We start from the raw sequence: 22,214 nt of genomic DNA on the forward strand, positions 1-22,214 counted from the left end.
GACCCAGAGATGCTACAGATTAAGAGTTGGAAATATTATCAATCAGCTAGTGGAGAGCAATGGTGGCAACCCAGAGAAGCTTGAATTCAGAGATTCGGGACTTCTGGTTGGTATGGGTGAGTCCCAAGAAGCAAAATTGGCCAAGTAGTAGAGCTGGAGTTTGGCTTTTATCCTCATCTGCAAAACAGCCTGTCATTCTGGACAGAGGCCATTTTGTCTTTTACAAATGGCAGTGGCTGCAGACGAAAGTATCCACTTGTGCCACTTTTCAGCAGTGTGTGCCCAAGGATTCTTCTGCACAGCACTGAAGGACTTGGAATGAGAAGTGAAAGGAGTTTCAATCAGTATTCAGAGCCAGCTGATGAGATCACCTAGATTTCATCTGGCTGTTATGTGGAGGAGGGGCTATAACTTTCTGGGTTGGTCCAGCCAGTGTGGTGAGTGCCTATTTTGCCCCTCATAACCTCCCCCCCCCCATGAGAGTGGGGGAGGGGATTTGGGAGCGTGGTATGGATGTGTGGTGGGAATGCAGCTGACCGACAGATCACTGCATTAGATCAGAAGCAATTCACAGGAACTGACTACCCAAAGAGGGAGAAAGATTGCTAATTTAGGCCTGGATGGAGGCCTTTATTAATGGGTTGGGATGGTACAGGTCAGGGAGATTTGGCCTTAGACAAGAGATAGGGCAAAGCTGGCTGGTCCTGGGGAAGATATTTCAATGTCTCCAGTTGATTCCAAGGTTATTTCCTTATGCCTGGTTAGCAGACCTTGGTTTCTAACTACTGCTATTAAATGCCAGGTTGACCAATAATTAAGCCTCTCTTGTTCTTGACTTCATGTGTATAAGAGGGCTGACTTGGCATGTATAACCAAGACCAGGTTGGGTGTCCCTATTAAATCAGTCAGCCGTGAGGGCTGAATGGACCCTATTTGGTTCCAAAGGAAATTCGGAATTAATCCTGAGACTCTGGTACATGATGATTAAGGTCTCAGTCAATGCCTGGAAAGCCTCCTGGCTTTCAGAGGATTTCTGGAAACTGAAGCAACAGTTGAGATAGAGTATCAGGGAAGGAAGATGAGGAATGAATGTGATTATAAACGCTAAACACCTTAAATAAACAAACATTAAGTGAACACAGAAATATATAATAAATACAGTTTATAGTTAATAAAGCAGCATGTTAATATAAACGTTTTACATAGAATTCATGTCAAATTAAACTAAAAATTGAGTAAGTTTCATTTAAAGTAACAATTAGAGACATAAATGGTAATGTTGCTTTTTAAAATTTGATGAAAAATAGCAACGTCTGGGCAAAGAAGTTTACTTGCCAAATATTAACTCTTTTAAGAATCTTCAAATGAATTTGTTTACTCTACTTGCTGCTTTTAAAAGATAAGCATCTATACATTCAAACTTATGAATAGAGGTTATAGTGACCACTGTTTCAAAATCATTTCACTTTTTTCTATGTTAAACCCCACCCCCACCCCAAATTTAATAATTTTTTTTGGAATGCTTTGCAATTATCTTTATTATAAGCCAACTTAAAGCAGTGGTTTATATATACACGTAAAACATTAAGACATCAACTCTCTAAGCAAGAATAAACTGAACTGAAATCTTATGAACTAAATTCTTACACTTTACCTTGTAAAAAAATGGAAGACAAATAAGGAAGACTGTGAAAAATATATCGAGAACTGTCATACTGAGCACAAGGCATTTAACTCTGATTTTTTTACTCAACCTGAATCTTTTACGTTATCAAAAAAACATGCTTGGTCAAAGTAGTAAAGTTCAGAGGTTCAAGAATCAAATCAAATAACTAGCTAACAACTTATCTTTTTGATGCTTTTAACAGCACGAAAAAAAATGCTAGCAATGCAGATGCTGCACTATCAGTTTCTTTAACTGTGCCACATTAAGATTCTCAAACATGTATTTTTTTAATGTAGTCACAGCAGGCTAATTATGTACATTTAAACATTTATTTGCTTCTAAATGCTTCCCCCACCCCGAGCACTTAAATCTATTTGCCTTATATTCTGTAATATTAACAAAGTGCAATGGATAGTTTTAAACTTTTTAAACTTGTTTAAAAAGGTCTTTTACTAAGCAAATTGTACAGATGTTAGGACTTATTTTAGTGCAATAAAAGGTTAACAAAAATTTGAAAATAATATTCTAATCAACAGAGGACACAAATGACAAATATTACGACAGCATGCACATAAAGCAAATATAGTGCTTTATTTTTATTACTCTCGTCTCAGCCTATCATTTCTTAGGCTTAAAAAATCTCTCAACCTAAAAGTTGAATAGCATGTTCAACAATGATCCTGACATTCATTTTAATTTGCTGGATACCTCTGAAAATAATTGTCTCTAAACACAAAGGGGAATAACACTATTCTGAGTTGCTTCTTTGATAAACTTAATTCATCATAATGCATTCAACACTTGCATAACCTTACAAGGGAATACTGATACTTATATGATTACTTCACATATCTATACTATACAGAACTTTGACAAGTATGGGACGGAATAAATACTCTGATTATTGAGGACAAAATAAAAATCAATTTATGCATCCAGACATTCTGTTTGCATTAAGAAATTTGCAATGATATTTTTTCAGGCGTCTCCTGGATTGTGGGTTGAATTGTAATGCATAAAAGAATCAATGTTATATTAAAGCAGTATTGAGTAAATACAAAGGAACCTAACTATGGCCAACAATTCAGATCCTGAGATATTGACTTGACAGATTAATATTGGGACAATGGATATGAAACTGATTGTTGTACGAAAGCCACATCCATATTTAAAAACCTCTTCCTGTCTTTCAAGAAAGGATGCTGAAAGTAAAACCTTGCAGCTTGTAAACTATATTGTAAACATAGTTCTTGTTATACTATGATCTCCCCTGAAACACACATCATAGCTCTGAAGCCTGTAGGAAATACCTTACATAACTGGAGCCAAAGACCTCTGAGAGCTATGAAGAGTTATCTGTTCAAGCACATAAAACAGTAAAACCTTATTACTGTCTTAAGCTGCCTTCAGTCCTCTAGATTTTTGTCTTCAACTGTACATTTTGGAATTAACTTGTACCAGCAAGCCTCAAAAAAACTTTCCTTGTTTTATACTTAATTCTGCAACACAGACAATTTGCAGTTATATAGAATGACCACTTCATAGAGTTTATGGTATGGCTGATGCAATAAAACCTCTTACCTATCCCTGAACTCAACATGGTTGTTTGATTGTCATGTCTCTGATTTCAACATTAGTCATATTTTACATTCAAAATATTGACCTTAAAAATAAAAACCGATGCTTTCTGGCAGTCAGCCTATGTTTAGCTGCAACAGCTTATAAGTCAAATATTTGGCTTCAGCTGCGAAATGAAGGTCCCAATCTTCTTTGGTCCACTTAAAAGTATATTCTCAATTACTTTCACTATAGTTCAGGCTCCATCGGATTTTTACGTTGTCTTAAGGAGGTCTCCTCTAACTTGTCAGATTCAAAAGGCTCCGAATCATTTTCTCCCTCACATCCTTCAACTGCTGAGTCATCTGAGGAATTGGGCTGAGACTCCTCTTCTCCCTCTTCTTCGTTTTCTCCAACAGACAAACCCTCTTCTGGAATTTCGTCCCCTGCTGAAAGCTCCAACATTTGCTGTTGATCTTCTGTTTTATTCTCATCAGAATCTACGAAATCTGAGGTAAAAGAATGGAGGAAAGAAGAGCTAGTCTTTTGTACAAACGGAATATTTTGTTAAGCTACAAAGGGCCAGCTTTCAGAACTAGCCCTTGTGATTCATTTCCCTGAGCTTCTTTACCTCGGTGTTGAATTACTTACAGACTATAATGTTTGGATATACACAAGTCAGGCCAAAACAATTTCATTATGATTCAGCATGATGTTTGAATCTAGTGATAAGATTATTTATCAGAGTTGAAATTAAGGGAATACTCAGAACAGGTTATCATTCAGAGTGGCGTATTTCCATACTATTTGAAAATGTGTTCTACCTCCATGTAAACACACTGGACTATTGCAAAGCACTCTTTACGGGGCTGCCCTTGTTGGTAAGCTGTAGGTGATCCAGAATGTAGTAGCATGAGCACTAGTTGGTGCATCTTGGTATGCCCATGCAACACCACTGCTGAATGAGCTGCCTTGGCCCTCGGCTCCTAGTAGGCTTCCAGGTGCAATTCAAGGTACTGGCTTCCACCTTAAAGGCTTACATTGCACGGGGCCAGATTACTTGTGGTACAGTCTATTCTTAATGGTTTCCACCCTCCTACTAAACTGACATGGTGGGCGTGCTCCAGGTCCCCTCAGTAAAACAATGTTGTGTGGTGGGAACTTGGAAGCATGTCTTCTCTGTCATGGTGTCTGTCCTATGGAACAGCCTCCTGTTAGAGACATAGGTGGTCCTGGTCCTGTTGACTTGCAGGAAAACCGTGAAGACTTGGCTTTACCTCCAGGGCACTGGGCCAAGATGTTGATGGACCTGGCACTACTATATGAATGCAATTTTTTTCAGGACCTCAGCATAGTTTATTGTTTGTTTTAAAGGGACACTTTCAGTATAATATATTTTTATTCTGTTTGCTATCGAGTTCATTCTGGGAAACTATATACAAACATTATAAGCACCAGCATTACTCTTCATTATATGTACATACCAAAGCTTTCTTCTTTGGACTTAGCTGGACACATGCAATCTATAAGCAAAACAAATATCTGAAAGAAAGAAAGAAAAAAGTACTATAAAACTAACCTAGAGAATTTCAGATCTGGTCAAATAGGCCCAACACTATTGATATCTGAGTGGCTTGTAATTATGTTGCACTTAAATGCAAAATATCCATGTTTTTCTGCCAATGTGCTAAAGAAAGCCATAGATCAAAGCCCTCTCTAAATATATTTTTTTTACAATCTTCAGTTATTTCTAAACCAGATAAATCAGAACTTTTCAGAATCCTTAACAAGGTCCTGATGCAGTGCTCTAACAGCATATAGAAGTTCTAGAGTATAATTTATCTAATGATATTTTTGTTTTGTGTTTTAATTGGTGGTGTACAACTATAGCAAAATACACCAATAATTATATAATATAAAAGAAGGTACATATACTATACCAATCAAAATAAAACAAACTTAAAAGATAAAATTAATCCAAAAATCCATTTGATATCAGTATATCTAAGCCTCAATGTCTGCTTATACTTAAAACCACAGAAACATGCTGCGCCATCTTTTCGCTTTTGGAACATAAGGACATTTCAAAAACAGATTAAGTAATTTATAATAAATCTATTCCTTGATATCAAAAAGATAAAGTTTCCTTCAGTTTATATAAAATTATCCTCTTTGCTATATTCCAAGTTTAATGAGCGAAAATTCATCATAAAATTAAAATTAAAGATTAAACATTACACCTTTGACAGTAATATTTCTTTTCAAAATTTATTAATGTATGAAATATTAATTTCTCTTGAGTTTTATAATTCATAGACCAGGATCACTTAGTTGATAAAAAAGTAAAGCTCAAGAGAATATAGACCAGGAATTTGAGAGATAATTGTCTACCATTCTCTTGAGATCAAGAGCACCAGAAACAATACAGGTTTTTGATTACTATTTTCTCTGACAGCATAGAAAGTTTTGATCTACCATTAATTTTTCCACAATTCCCCAATATAGTAGGAATACCAATATCTTCTTGATCTATAATGAACTCTTCAGATGATACCATTTACTGTGTTTGTTATCAATACATTATTCCCATTTTTTTACACCTTGGTTTAAGAGTATAAAACTATTTTCTTACCAGAGCCAAGATAAGACCAATCAAAAGGGTGGCTAATATGAAGATGGCATAAGAAACCCAAATATGAATTCCAAGAGTGCCAGTAAAATAGTTGTGGATTTGCTGCAACAGAAACATAATTTGAATTGAAACTCCATTATCTATCAGTTATTGTTTGGAATGACAATATATCTTCAAATCTTCACACACCCTCAAAATGTAATTACAGAAGCATACAGTTTTGTTTCATTTTGACTTTAAGAGGTTTGAATCAACTTCACATAAATCATTTACAAAATCAACATCCTTTATAAAACTATCATTGGCTATATCTTCTGTGGGTATTAAGTAGTGCCAGCTGGGATGTGTACCTACGCTCAGCATTTGAGGTGGGGTTTTTTTTAACAGAATACCATGGTTTTTAATTTTTTTTAACATTAATTTTCAGATGAGGTACACCCCGCAAGTTTTAACTTACTAATAACTGTTGAATTCAATTTATTGAACAAAACATTTTCATGTCTACTCTAATTTCTCACAAGACACACTTCACACTCACCAATACAGAATGAGATTATTCTGATTTTAAAGCTTAGGTACCTACAGAAAAACATAGGATCTGTGCACACATAAAATCAACGGATATTTTGAGCCTACTCATAGAAGTCTTGCTGTGCTTGTTTGTTGTTCTCATTAACATTCCAACCGTTGGATTCCCAGGCTTATAAGTAGCATTAATATTAAGACTTTTATTTCTGAATACAATTGATACCATTGTCTAAATAAGTACAGGTAAACAGCAACTGTGTATTTTGTTCTGTATGTTTTAGACCAGGGCTCCCCAATCGTTGGTCCATGGCATGCCAACAACAGGGCTGCACAAACAAGTGAAGCCCAATCCACAGGATGCAGGCAGCATGCAAAACCTTGTCCCCTCTGGTCTGCGGAAATTTTTTTATCCATGGAATTGATCCCTGGTGCCCAAAAGATTGGGGCAGTCACTCTTTTAGACTCCTAATAATCCTAATAACTTCTGCCAGCAGTTCGATTCTCACTAGCTCAACGTTGGCTCAGCCTTCCATCCTTCCAAGGTTGGTAAAATGAGGACCCAGATTGTTGGGGGCAATAGGCTGACTCTGTAAATCTCCTAGAGAAGCTGTACAAGCACTGTGAAGCAGTATGTAAGTCTGAGTGCTATTGCTATTAATCCCTTCTAAATCAGGGGTGTCAAACTTGCAGGCCGCGGGTTGGATGCATCATGTGCTGGCTTTGCCCCCGCCTGGTTTAGTGATGGGGAAAAAAGTCCCGATATGTCATGTGACATCATGACGACGCGAGTTTGACACCCCTGTTCTAAGTGGAAATTTATGAATTATATACTTAATTTAAAACACTGTATTGAAGAATTCATAAATCTGTTGGAGCTTTTACCCATATGGCAGAATATGGAGTGTTGATATGCTACCATGTTGAAATCTTGCACCCCATCATAAAATTTACAAAATTCCAATTATTTATCACAATTTGGACCAAAGTTTTAATAGTTTGATCTATATTCTTTCTATACTGTATAAAGAAACATAAGCTGTATGATTATTGGGAAACATGACAGACCTTTAAAAACCAAGCTCAGGTATAAAGTTTTTCTGCATTACTAAAGATACATATTGCTTACTTACTCTGATCCATCCAGAAAAATGGAAGAGTCCTGCCATTCCATACATCCTAATAAGAATCAATATAAACACGATCACTAAAAATAATCAAAGATTGAAAAAGTGTGTTCCCATTTGTTCTGGGACTACTATTCTATTACTTCTCATTGTTCTTATTGTTATTTGATCAAGAGAGACACAATAATTTAACTACGGAAATAAAAGAAAGTATGGTGTTTCTCTAACCAACCTTTAACATAGTTACAGAATGAATTAGTAAAACAAAATTATCAGATTTTTATCACACTGTTTCATCTACATTTATACAGAAAACCTTTATCATAATGAAAACACTTCACACAAGATATAATAGCAATCTTCACTAAGCTGTACTCTATAGGTACCTTCTAAATACTTATATTCCATATGTCATCACCACAACCAATGACTACCTGCTGTGATTTTTATTCCCTAAAAACATGGACCTACAGCTCAAAATTAAATGCAAAGTAAATACCTCCCTATAATCCTGAAAGCACTGGACAATCTCTACCAGTAGATGGCAGAGCAGAATGAAACATAGACTACGGCAATAAGTCACCCTGAAAGTTAAAAAGTGCAAACAATATTCAACTGGGAATTGCTATTTTCAGCTAAGGCTGCATTTAACCTAGGATGAAATTCCAATCTGGGACACAATAGTGCATTATAATTACATTAGAGATGTGGGAGACTTCCATCCTGCCACAGGTTCTATACTTTCCCACTTTCTCTCCAGGATGTAACTCTCTAGATCCTCCAATGTCTTCGAGCCACGGTATCTGCGAAAAACTCCATCCTTTGCACTGAAAACAGATTAAAGTATAGTCACGCTATTGAATCTAAAACCTTGTTACTCTCCAGTGTACCAGAGCAGCACTCATACAAATTAACAACTTTTACAGAGGACCGGATCCTTTTTTATACTATTTTTCTCTACATCCTTAAAAGTATTATTCCACTTGGGGAATTGGAAAGCGGGCGGGGGGTGGGAGAGAGATGAAAATAAGCAAGAGAAAAAAGTAATAAGGAGATGTATTCAGGAAAAAAACAAAAAAAAGTTCCTTTTATTCTTATTACAACTCAGTCACCTAATTGCTTGTTTTAGGTAGCTATCATAGCACGTTTCCTCTGGGCCAAAAATCTAACTTGTATTTTCCAAAGGATACTGGGGTATATAAACCCAGGAAGAACCTTAATTTACTATCTTGCCCATTTTTTAATAATTAATCAAAATAATCTGATTTAAAAAACCCACTGGACCCGATTGAAGGGAGAGATATTGAAGAAATACACAGTGAATTTCATTGTGGTTTGTTTATGACAAGTTACTGGTGCCTTAGATTCAGGGATGGGATCCGACCGGTATAACTACCGGTTCTGTTGCTCTGCGTCGCGCGAGTGCAATTTACGATTTGAGCTGCCCAGACAGCTGAGCGTGCGGGTGCACAGCAGTTGGAAAAGCCCCTTTTTCCTGCTTTTTCAACCGCAGCTGTGTCGTGCAAAGCAGCTGAGGTTGAAAAAGCAGGAAATAAAGGTCAGGTAAGAGCCCAGGCGGGTGGGTGGGCAAAAACAACAGCAGACATAGAACCGATACTATGTCTGCTGCTCTTCAGAACTACCGGTTCTACAGAGGTGGACAGAACCGGTAGAATCCCACCCCTGCTTACATTACTACTCATTTTCCAGTCACAGCAGGCTCGCATTATCCATTTTACGAAGGACAGCAGGAAGCTCCCTGTTTAGATCATAATTTTCTTCTGAAACTAAAACATCTTGCTTTCTACTGGGGCTAATCCTACTTATTTTTCCATAAACATCATGTGTCCAAAATGCCATCTATGAAAAACTTCATCATTTCCTATTAGTGTCTCTATCCATTTGACTTTTTAAATTGCAAAAATATCTGAACTTTTTAAAAAATGGGAAGCTGGCAGACTCCAAAGTATTAGTCTCTAGCAACATCTTCATTTCCTAGAATGCAGTTGGATATTAAATGGCCTGTATAAACGTTGTTATGCAAGTAGCAGTCTGGTCACAACATATTTTGTAATTGCTTAGATCTGCCAAAAAAGCTATTCTATTCAACTATTTTTTTCTCCAAATCTTACATGTTCCCAACACTCCGCTCATCAAACTAAAAAGATATCTGCAATAAGATTTTTTTAAAGTTTGCATTGCTTTCCAATGTAATTGGCATATATGGGTGCTTTTTCCATAGCTTCATCACATATTTTACTCTGCCACACAAACAAAAGGAAACATTTTCAATTGCAATTGTAAATAGTAACTGTTTTCAGAGTAATTAAAATATATACTTACTGGTAAATAGTGGGAAGAGTAGTGACTAAGAAATGGCCACTTACACCTGAGGAGAATAGATACTTGTTTTAAATAGCACTTATTATCTTGCTTCCTACACATGATCATCATCTGACAAACACTTTACAATTAAGAGCTCATTTTCATATTCTACACATTTTGTGGGAGTTGGTAACTTACAGTCCCATGGCTTTGCATAAATAACAAGAACTCATTTGGTCTACTTTGGATCCCCTTAACCACTACTGGTAAAAATGTAAATTATAATTAAAGAGGTCAAGCACTGAAAGGAAACAAGGGAAAGAGAAAGGAATCCCAGGTATTAACAGAAAAGAATTTTCCTAGTACATTTCAGAAATATTCAAGGGCAATTTTAAAATATCCATGAGAAAACTTTGGCCAAGCACACAAGCTGTTAGTTCACAGATAGTCCAGAAGCATCTTAGAAAAAGAATACATTTTCTGACTTAAGTCACGCCAAATAAAACCTTTTTTTACTGGTACCGGGGATTCCTTCCTCTCAAAAATTGTTTTGAAATGGGTAATGCATAAATTAGCGTAAACCCTACAATAGGGTTAATATCATTTTTTAAAAGGTTCCAGTAAGGCCAAAGCAGGCCGTTGCTCCTGAAGAAACGGAACACTACAAGCTGAAATCCTTGGCTGGATGTGGGATCCAACTGGGGGAAAAAATCACTCTATAGAGAAATGAGAGCTCTCGAGATAATCCACATGAACTCTGTACAACTGCTCCTCATGAGTAGATAGCAGGAACCAGTATTTTTGAGGTCTGCTTGTGAGCTGAGTGACTAGAAGCTAACGATTACAACTACACTCACAGTTGTAATATAACCTTTAAGGACTCAAAATTCAACCATTCCCTGTTTCTTAATCACCTTGGAATTGATTTTTAAATTCTTTTTTTACATTACAAACCTCTGGAACACCAAGTTTTTATGGACTTCACTGGGTGAGCTTCTTCTATTTATTACAAAAGAAGTTATAAGTACATGTTTAGAGATTTAAAAAAATAATAATCATTGAGACCATGCCGAAAATGGTGCTTGCTTCCAAGATGGAGCCACATAGCCTAGGAATGCTGAGGGGCAGAGCGGCCTGGCCCTCCTTTCCCAATGTGAGCTCAAGCTCTACATATCAACAAAAGATAAGTAGGGAAAAATGATAAAAGATGGGGAGGAGGGTGTGGGACACAGTGGGGCAGGGAGCAGGCCAAAGGCCTATGGGAAATCAAGGTTAACCCTCACTTAATGGTGAGTGTCACTTAATGGTGAGAGGCATTGGGATGTCTAGGCTAGGCAGGCCTAAGCCTGCACTAGGCCTCCCCGATCATCGCTCACCTGAACTATCCCATGCTCCGTTTAATGGGAGAGCAGGGTTAAGGGCCGTTAAGTGAGGCAATCTTGTGGACACCTCAATTAATGAGGTCATGACTTGCAACATAATGATTGGGTTCCATTACGGCAAGTCCAGGGCTATCTTACACAATAGTGCTAATTTCCAAAGCAGCTTTAGCCACTATGTCATCATCCAGATTCACTGGACTATGAGTGCTGACCACAATGATCATATCAGACATTTATCAGAGTTCGGGGAAAACTAATCTAAATTTGGGCTAATAACATTAAGACTTAATATCCTGTTTCCATTTTTTAAAGCAATTAAAGCAATCACATAAAAAAGCAATTAAATTACTTGCATTGATTTTTGTTTGTATGATTATTCATTACTTACCTGGTTCTTGAGTGACATCAACCTTGCCCACACTGAGTTCAAGTTCCTTGCTGTTTCTTGCAAAAGCTTCCCACGCCAATTCCATTTGCTGACAGACAGGACACCAAGGAGCATAGCTAAGGAAAGTGACAGTACAATATAAGCATGAGCTGACTTCATTATCTGCTGGTGATTTCCAATTTATCAAAATCTATAGGCTTTTGACAACAGTTAACAGAAAAAAGACAAGGGCAAAACATTTTGAATTCAGTATCTTGCTTTGAGTTCCAAACAGGCTGTTCTGGTTGTACTAGAACTTTTCTACGTATTTCTAAGAAATCTGAGCACAAAACATACCTTTTATGATCTTGGAACACTTTTAAGTTCAGAGAAAGTTGGAACAATAGTTTCAAATTTACAAGATATTTTCAACTCCTAATGTTTTTCAATGCAAGAATTCTGCAATGCAGCCTGGATTTGATCTTTTTCTACCATAATACTGCACCAAAAAGAAAATATTACACTTCCACAATCATTCTATTCTCCAAATTCACCCAACAGACATGCCAAACAATATTAATTTTTTCCACATTCAATCAATGTCAAAAATCCAACTGGCTCAATTTCACAGATCATTGACACAGTAGTGGCTAATGTAAAAAACAATAAAAAATTTGTCCAACCTCTACAATAGGTTAATCCAGGGCATACACTGCTATAGGCCAAATTATATACAGGCAGTTCTTGACTTACAACCACTATTGGGACTGAACTTTCATTGCTAAGCTCATCATGGCCATTAAATGAATTTGGCTTTCCCTATTGAGTTTGCTTCTTGGAACCTTCCTGCTGAAGGTCATGAATGACGATCACGTGACCATGGGTTGCTGTGATAGTCATAGGTGCAAAAACTGGTTACAATTTACTTTTTTCAATACTGACTTCTAACAGTTGTTAAGTGAATGGTATTAAGTCAAGAACTACTTGTACGGCGTGCAAAATGTTTCAACCTCAAAATGTCTTGAATTGGAAACAAGCTATTTCAACATTACTCAAAATATTCCGACACTTTGTCCAAACAGTTTACAAACTTGGAATATTTTAGGGTGGTCACAACATTTCTAACAAGGCAGTACTGCTGTTCTGAATTCTAACAGGATGTTTGAAATTCTAAACATTTTGATGTAGAGCTACATCCCGGATCTTATATTTCATTTATCTACTATATGTGATCACAGTATTCAACAGTGATCTTATATAGCCATTTGAAGGAGATACACTTTCTTACAGGAGACATCTGCAGGCATGCTGACTGAAAAACTCAGTGTACATGAGTAGTCCTGAGAGCACAGCTATGCTCTTTAACAGCAAAGTTGAAACACAATTAAAAAAAACCGAACAACTCAACAGCCTCACAACATAACATCCAAATAATTAGCATAGCAAATACTCTTAAAATTCTTACCAAAAAAACAGTATTTAACACCAGCCAATCTGCTGCAGTCACCCTCCATAATGTAATTTTTCAGGAATAAAGACAAACTTTCTAGGCAGCAAACATTTTTAATATATTAGCTCATAAAAAAAATATTCTGGCCAAGAAGGGCCCAACAAAGGGAAAAGTATGCTGCAGAAGATGCACACTTACAGTTATTTAGCAAAAAATATACCTGTAGGAAGGAGAACCAGCTTCACAATCGATGCAGTGTTTCTTATGTAAGGATTTTATACTATTGTCTATCAAGCAAGGACATCATGCAATGTTCCAGTCCCAAAACAAGCCATTTAGTGTATTCTGCATTTCACAGAACATCCTGTGACAGAACATTTTGCAAACTGCTTCTGGAGATGTTTAACTGCTAGTTTTCTGCTAAAACACATGGGGCTTCCTAAATTATAAAGTATATAATGTAATTCTGACAGCTAGTTTTATAATATTTTAGCAGTATCTTCAAGTCCCCAACTCACTTGATTTCCAACATGCTGCAGTTACACAAAAAATGTTATGGCCAGAAGCCATTAAAAAAAAATCACCTATTCATGATATATTGTAGTACATTCATTAGTTCTATATTTCACTTCACAGATCTATTTCTCATCCATATGATATCCTGAACCAGATCAATGAAACCCTGCAGTATTCTATACATTTGTGTTAAGGGGGAAAAACCCAGACATAACCAAACTTCATTGCGTGATAATTTAGGATTTCATCCATGTCTAAAAGAGGGCTAAGCTGGGATGAACATACTTCCTCTTTCAATAATATTTCTCTTTTGCTTTATAATCATGGTATTCAAATTGTGAACCAAAGCATCTCTAGGTTTCTTCATTTGTTTGGAAATGGTTCATCAGTGATTTACACTGAGAAGAATCTGATTGTTGTTTGATCAGGGTGTCTTTTACATTATAGATCTAAAATAAGGAATATTATTTTATATGCACATCTGACAAAGCATATGTGTGTGCCCCAAATAAAAATAATTGTACCAAATATAAAAAGGCTGACAATTGCTACTTAATAGTCTGTACATTTTTCAAAATGAGTATTCAATATATGAGTGAGTGGGTAGGAAGCAATTTGTTTTCCAACTTGTAAAAGAAGCTATGTCTTGTCTAAGTTCATGGATCTAATATGGAAAATGCCCTTGGCTGTCATTTTATGTTCGTGCATGGGCAGCCATTCTGTATTTTCCAAGGAAGTAGAATAGCTGTGGATGATGTACATGCCTGTAGATAGCTATGTATGCACTTGCCTTGTGAAGCAGCCTTGTACGCCTGGAAATAATACAAGTCTGCTTTAATGATTGAACAGGAAATGCGTTATGCATACTGCTAGTTTTTAAGAAATCCACAGAAAAACAGTTACAAAAAAAGCAACAGAAGTAGTAGAATACTATTTTTTACTGTTTTGGAATTACACCCGTATATCACATACTTAATCCAATTTGTGAGCTGTTTTAACAGAAATTCTAACCTACTTCATGTGCAAAATTTGATCATCCTTATCAGAAGTGACTAACAGCTATTCATACACTGTAGAGCTAATCCCTTATCCTGAACTGCATGTTTTTTTCTTTCTTTCACTGTGTCCTTCCCAAGCATATCTATGACAACAATTCATGCAATACACTAGACAATCACTAAATTGGTTTGTGAGTTCAGTTTGTTGTGCAAATTCACCCACTGCCTTCAAGTATTTTGAAAACTACGCCATAACATTATGCCATAATATTGCTTGTTTGGGCACAGCACTTTACATATATGTAGCAATTCATTAGCAAGGTTTAGCATGTTGCAGCAGGTGTTGTTTAGCATCAAATACCAAATAATACCTTGCAATGTGTAGCATAACTATTACAAGGACACTCAAGTTCTTTCAATAAATTACAACCGAACAACCAAACAGTAGGCTGGAATTCTTTGACCTGACTTGAGCAGGCACTGGATTGGGGATAACTGGATTTAATTAAAGCCCATCGAAAAAGACTTAAACCATAAAAGTTTTGTAAAAAAAACAAAACAAATCTTATCACCTTCATCATTTAATTGCATTAATAAAAAGCCAACTCTCCAAAATTAAGACAGATGAACTAGGTTTATGAACGGCATCTGACTTAAACACAGGGCAACGCCAATCCCGTTAGAAGGGGGTTCCCCCACGTTTCTGGACCGAAGTAAATGTCCCCAAATAATACCGAATACAGATAATCAGAGTTGGAAGGGACCTTGTAGGTCATCTAGTCCAACCCCTCGCCCAATAAATGTCAAGCCAGGCTATCCGGACTTGCAGCCGGAGTCCTCTACACTGCTTTGCCTTGCAATGTGTTAGGCAAACTGGCTGGGGATGATGGTGGCTGTAGTCCATCCTCCCACTGGCGTCCTAAGAGAAGAAAGAGAGCAGGCTGGCACGGCTCTTCTGCCTGCATTCCCTTTCCAAGTTTGCGCGCGCCCTTCCCGACGCGGCTCAGCTTACTCACAATTCCACCATCCACTGGCCCTGCAGCAGGAGGCTCCAGTTGGACCCGCTCAGCTCCACCACGTGGCTCCCCACCGGCTCCGGCTCCAGGGAAGCCGCAACCGTAAGGAGGGACGCCAGGCCGGCAGCTCCCCACAGCATCATCTGCAGCGGACTTATCCTCTCTTTTCTCCAGCGGCTGCAGCAGCGCCTTGGAAAGACGGCCGCCGCCATCTTGAGCAACTAGGAAATTAAACCGCCGCCACCAAGCCGAATTAAGGAAGCGAGAGTGACGGGACTGCCCGATTGCCACCTTTGCTTCCGGTTCGATGCGACGGCTTTCCACCATGTGCGGGGTAGAAGAAGCGCGGTGGGAATGAGCATCAGGAACGCATTTCAAGACAATTCCCTTTCAGCGCAATGCGCGGGGTTTTTTTTGGGAGGGGTGTGTGCGGTGTGATCGCCTTTGATTCTGGCTGTATGTTAGTAGTGTATGCATACTTCAAAATATAAAACAACTTTCTCAGGGCCAATAATTTTAAAAAAACTATTGAAATAATTGTGTTTTTTTTAAGTAATATAAATTGCTGCCAATCTGCCTTCCGTTGAGGAGCTGTATGCTACACGAGCCAGAAAGAGGGTTGTGAAAATATCTACACACCCCTCATATCCTGTACACAAACAGTTTCAACTTCTATCCTCAAAACGACGCTATAGGGCTCTGCACGTCAGAACAACTAGACAGTTCTCCCCACCCCCCATGCGATCACTCTGCTAAACAATTAATTCCCGCAACACTGTCAAACTACCTAAAAAGGCAGTATTGCCATCATTATTCTCATCTTCACTATTACCTTATCTCTTAATAGAATAGAATAGAATAGAATAGAATAGAATAGAATAGAATAGAATAGAATAGAATAGAATAGAATAGAATTCTTTATTGGCCAGGTGTGGTTGGACACACAAGGAATTTGTCTTTGATGCATAAGCTCTCAGTGTACATAAGAAAAAATAAAATACATTCATCAAGAATCATAAGATAACAACACTTAGTGATAGTCATGGGTTTACTAATAAGCAGTCAAATCATACTAGAGAACAACTAAACAATGTACATTGTAAAGATACAAGCAGCAAAGTTATAGTCATAAGTTGGAAGAGATAGGGAATAGGAAGGATGAGAAGAATAACAGTAATACAGTCTTACTAAATAGTTTGACAGTGTTATCTTCTTATGACTATAATTTGGTTGCTTATCACTACTGTTGTATGTACATTGAGAGCTTACGCACCTTGTGTGTCTAATCACACTTGGCCAATACAGAATTCTAGTTTAGTCTACCCTATTCTGTCCTGTTCTATAAAGCAAGAAACAATTATGACCGATAACATGATACAAATGGGAAGACGCTTGATTAAAATCGGATTGATTTGCTTCTAGGCTCAACCCCATGGATTGATTTATGCAACTGAATTGGTTAAGTAGTAGCTGGATGAATGTTGGGAGAGAAATAGGAAAAGATGACTGGGAAGATCTGCTTGGATTCCTGGAAGTGAACCCTTCTGCGGTTTCATAGGATTGAGACTGGCAAGAGATGGAACATTGGCACACAACCTTTTTGATGCGTTATAATGAGAGGCCTTGGTTGGATATCTTGCTAAGTTATGGGTTGCTTAATCAAGGCTTGGCGTTTGGGTTCACACTCTGAACTGAGTCATATATTAAACCACAACAGCTGGAGTCATGCAGTCAGCCAGCCAAATTCAAAGAACAGTGGGGTGGGTTTTTTTGTTTTTTTTTTTTTAAGGAACCCTCCCACAAACAAAGCATAATTACGGTTTATGGAAATGTTATGGAAACCAAACATTAGAGAAGACTAATGAGAAGAAACCAGAATGCACTGAGCATCAAAGAAGAGCTATTGTTATGATCATTACACTACCACCAAAAGAGTGGTGTGTCCTCATTTTTGTCCTGTGTCTAGCAGGCATAATCTTAAAATCAAATATTGCCTGGCTTTTTAAATGGTTTTCTTTAAAAATTTAGATTGTTTTCACAACAATAGTCATTCAAACTTTCATATATCATGACCTTGTAAATTGTCTGCTTCTTTCTTTTCCTTGTCTGACTTGACTGTCTAAATTTATATTCCAGGTCGTCCTTGCTTACAAACCATTCAGTGACCATTTAAAGTTATGATGGCACTGGGAAAGGAGACTGGTGCTTGCTCTTACCACCCTTGCAGTATCCCTGTGGTGACACAATTGTGACGCAGATGCTTGGCAACCAATGTGCATTTAACATGGTCACAGTGTCCCACAATCACATGGTTTCCATTTGCAAGATTCACTGCTAGCTTTCAATTGTCAAGTGCATAACCATGTGACATTTCATTTTACAACTTCATTGTGTAGCTACAGGGTTGCTGGTCCCAATTGTGTCAGTCAGTGAGGACTATCTACGTTTATTTCTTGATCCCAGCAATTAATCTTGATCCACTCTTTCAAATCTATGATTCCTGTAATCTAATCTGTAGATCAATGACTCATCATTTCTATGGTGAAATTGGGAGAGTATTGTCAATTCTGTATTATCACTAGTATATGTTCTTGAAAATAAAGATATTGTGATAAAAAAAAAACCATCTTTCTGATGCTGGAAAAAGTAATTTTATATATGTGAACCTAAGTACTTTTTTTGCAGCTTTTTGTTGTAATTTTTGCTGTAGAAGCCAGGAAAGTGCTAGTGTGTCTTCCTTCCCCTTTGCCTTCATTTGGCCTTTTTTTCATTTTTTGTATCTTCCTTAGCTATCTGGTAACCCTAGCAATAATCAACGTAATCTGAGCATGAAGTTTACTGAGGTTAAAAAAGTTCAACCCCTACAAAGAACAGAGATGCAGAGGTGCTTCTTACCTGGATTCATGCTAGTAAAGTAAAAGGTTGCTCAGTAAAACTGCAGCCTTCCCTTACAAACCTTTTAATGGGAATGAGCCCCACATAGCCAGAGTAACTCAGAACTGCAAAGTTGATTCCAACTTTGCATTCACATACATAGTATGTTAACCCATGGCTTGCTCTATCTTGGTTTGCTGAAAGAAACAGTTTGCTGTGATTGTATATTGTGAATTATAGACCATACTTTACAAGCCTTAATGGCTGGAGAGGAGCGTGGTGTTTCATGTATTTAGGACATTGGCTTGGAGGTTAAGCAAGCCCACATTTGACATCTGAGTGCTACTGTAAGATGGGTGAGCTCCTGTCTTTCGCTCCAGGTTTCATGTTGGGGACATGAAAGAAGCCCTCAACTGGGCATCCTGGTGATGTCACTGGCTAATCCTTTCAACATGGGAGCCCCTCAGTGCTTCTGGCACAAGTGTGATGAAACAATGGCTGGATTTAAGCACCCTATTAAACTAAAAAGAAGCAACCTCTGTTTCGGTTCTGTATGATCCATGAATCTGTCCCAAGTTCCTTCGGTATTGAGACTGGGTTTCAATTAGAGAATCCCCTTAGGCCCTTTACAACAGTCCATTCAGTTGATAGGAAGCATTTTGGATTTCTGTTTGTCACCTATCTTTGAAAGCACAGCCACATTGGAGTTGCGGGGGGTTGGGGGGTTGGGGGGGGTTTGACCTATTTCAACCAGATTGGCCTAAACTGAAGTCTGTGATGTTTTTACAGATACAATCGACACCTTTTCCTTGATTTTTCCACCCCCTTCTTTCAAGATTTATGTTTGATTTTTCTGATCTGTCAGTTTTGTACCCTACGACTGTTGTTAAGTGTTGTACCTTATGAGTCTTGACTCTTGATGAATATATCTTTTCTTTTATGTATACTGAGAGCACATGCACAAAGACAAATTCCTTGTGTGTCCAATCACACTTGCCCAATAAAGAATGCTATTCTATTCTATTCTATTTCCTTGGGATTTGCGCATGCAAGCACTAACAAGAGCTGGTCTTTCTTAGCTTAGGTTCAACTAGCCCACCCTATTTGGATCTACAATGTTGGGCAAAAAAAAAAAAAAATCTCCAAAGTGCAGCCAGGATAAAAAGTCATCTTGCCCAGGGGATCTGCAAAGCCCTTGAAAGAAAAGTAGGAGCCATTAAGTACATATGCGTTGAGTTTTGTATTGACAATCACTGCTGGACTGGGTGTTACATCCATTACAAATGCCTTCCAGACTTCATGTAGGGTTCTGTTGAAATTGGTAGCATTATGAAGAAAGGTAGTGGGTGAACTTTTGCTGCTTTGAAGCCAGACGCAAAATGCAGTTAGAGCGTCCAAAAAGCAATTATGGAATATTTTCTAACCAAAGAAAAATGTTTTCATACCCTGCAGACATTCCCCATAGAGTCACAGTTCTGCTGAAGGATTTCAGCATTTACTTAGTGTTCAGCTTGCATGTTAGCCCAATACTATATCTGGAAAGGACAGAACAAATAAAGATTGCAACCCGGTTGGCTGCAAAGCACAGCAGTGGTGGCTAAAATGACTCTGGAGACTAGGAAGCCATTTATAACAGTAAGGTTTACATTCAAATTCGGGTTAGTACTTGAATAGGAGACCATAAAGGGGGGAAAAACAGAGCTGTGGGCTAGACCAGGGGTCCCCAACCGCCGGTCCGCGGAACAAGTCTTACCGGGCCTCTGGTTGCTGGGCGCCGCCATCTTTTTGATAAAAAGTGCTTCCGGTGAGCTTTTCCGGGTAGAAAGCTCACCGAAGCACTTTTTCATCAAAAAAGATGGCGGCGCATGCTGTGAGCTTTTCCGGGTAGAAAGCCATTTCTACCCAAAAGCTCACCGAAGCAAGCTGGCATGCCCGCCATCTTTTGATGAAAAAGTACTTCCGTGAGGTCACCGGAAGCACTTTTTCGTCAAAAAAAGATGGCGGTGCCCAGTTGATGCCGGTGCCGGGCGCGGCGCCCAGCTGATGCCGGTACCGGGCCGTGGCATAAAAAGGTTGGGGATCACTGGGCTAGACTAGGAATCTAGACTGTTGTGCAAGCAGTGACAAGTATTGGATTAAGATTGCACTGAGACTAAAAGAGGTTAATTCTCCAGCTGATCAACCCACTCCAATGGTGTGAATCCATATCTCATCCAGGAGAAGGTAGTAATGAAACACTGCTGCATTTTTGTCAAGAAAAGCATGCAAAGATAGACTCATAACTAACAGGAGTCAAGTGTGGATGTCAAAGTTCAGGTCAAACTTCAAATTCATTTGGACTCTCGTCACAGATTCCTTCTTCCAGAGAAAAAAAAAAAAGAACGATGGTAGAAACGATGGCCAGCCATGTTTCTTTTTCTTTCAGAGGAAAAGGACACAGTGATATCTCCCCCTTCCCAGTCTGCAGAAGATTGGTAGGGACTTGGAATCAGGTGATTGGTTAGCTTCTTTCAGCAGATCAGCGGGGAAGCAGGTTGGCTGAAGAGGCCCAGCTGGGCAAGCAGCCTGGAACAAGTTGCCCCATTTTCCACCAGCCAGAGAATGGTTTTCAATGCCCCTCCTTGAAACCAGCGAGCCTCTGCTGCCAGAGACAGACAATAGACCCACACACTGCTTTTTAAAAGATGTTCCCTTCATTTTGAATGTAACTGTAGTAATCTCTAAAAGGGTTAAATCATACCGAATGGCTAAGCTGAAAAGGAATAGCTCTGTCTTTATTCTGTGATGAATGCAAGACGTAGGAGCCAGAACTGGTTGAACTGACTGGATTCACATTTCAGTAGAATGTGTGTTACTTTGGGCCCCTCCAAATCCTCCCATTAACTGTTGGGTTGACTAAAAGCAGACCTTAACACAAAAGAACCCACCCATTTTTCAACACTTTGTAAGTGTTCCCACTTTAAGAGGCCACCTCTATGAACAGAAAGTCTAGAGATTTCCATTAGATAAGAAAGTATTTCCAATTCACCTGCAGATGAATGCTTCTAGGCAAGTGAGCCTCTGGGGACTAGTTGGCTAAATTCATGATTAAATTAATTTCCTCTCCTCCTGTAAGTTCAGCAGCAGGGGAGGAAATTGCTAGAGACCTATGCTCTTTTGAATTTCTCCAAAAGCAGCAGCTGGCTGTGGAGAAGGAAAGAAAGGAATCACAATCTCATCTCCAAATTGTCAGACAGGATCTTTAAGAATGCAGGAAGGGACCTAACTCGCTGGGATCTCTAAGTATAATGAACAATAGGCAGCGGGAGATTAAGATTTGGCTTTAGAGGTAGTCCTCCGTTAATGACCATAATGGGGACTGGCAACTCTTTTGCCAAGTGATGCAGTCATAAAGGGTGACATCACATGACCATGCTGACTTACCATGGCCATTCTACTTGTTAAGCATTTCATCATGTGACCATGACTTGCGACTTCCAGATGGCTTCCTCTTTGACTTGGTCAGACGTAGGATGTGAAGGTTGCAAATGGCAATCACATGACTGCAGTACACTGTGATGTCCGCAACTACAAAGGCCAGTCATAAGTCTTCTTGTTCATCATCATCGTAACCTTGAATGGTCACTGAACAAAGCGTCATTAAGCAAGGACTAGTGTATTTTATACAGTATGTGCTCAAGGCAAACACCTGGCTTCTTTCAAAGTTTCATTTTTCGTTCAGGCCTAATTGCCATCTTAGATGGGCCTATCCCTTATTTCTATGTGTCTGATATCCAGTG

At 38.4% G+C, this 22,214-nt stretch overlaps 1 protein-coding gene across 1 annotated transcript; it reads right to left on the reverse strand.

Moving 5' to 3' along the window:
- Window positions 1-1,147: 1,147 nt before the first annotated feature.
- TMX4 (thioredoxin related transmembrane protein 4) lies at window positions 1,148-15,872 on the reverse strand. Its single transcript, XM_026668523.2, has 8 exons — window positions 15,562-15,872; window positions 11,603-11,718; window positions 9,851-9,896; window positions 8,206-8,334; window positions 7,514-7,559; window positions 5,856-5,957; window positions 4,708-4,765; window positions 1,148-3,732 (listed from the first exon to the last, which is right to left on the reverse strand). The coding sequence occupies exons 1-8, from the start codon at window positions 15,771-15,773 to the stop codon at window positions 3,473-3,475; spliced, it is 969 nt and encodes a 322-aa protein (XP_026524308.2). The 5' UTR covers window positions 15,774-15,872; the 3' UTR covers window positions 1,148-3,472.
- Window positions 15,873-22,214: the final 6,342 nt, after the last annotated feature.

The sequence above is a fragment of the Notechis scutatus genome, chromosome 1 (assembly GCF_049901735.1).
Source record: "Notechis scutatus isolate UNSWTSFEM ecotype Mainland chromosome 1, rNotScu1.2, whole genome shotgun sequence".
NCBI lineage: Eukaryota > Metazoa > Chordata > Lepidosauria > Squamata > Elapidae > Notechis > Notechis scutatus.

Coding starts and splice junctions, on each gene's coding strand:
- TMX4 (XM_026668523.2), bottom strand. CDS start 15,773: ATGGCGGCGGCCGTCTTTCCAAGGCGCTGCTGCAGCCGCTGGAGAAAA. Junction 9,897..11,602: donor TGATGTCACTCAAGAACCAG/GTAAGTAATGAA, acceptor TATTCTCCTCAG/GTGTAAGTGGCCATTTCTTA. Junction 8,335..9,850: donor ACTCTTCCCACTATTTACCA/GTAAGTATATAT, acceptor ATCTGTTTTCAG/TGCAAAGGATGGAGTTTTTC.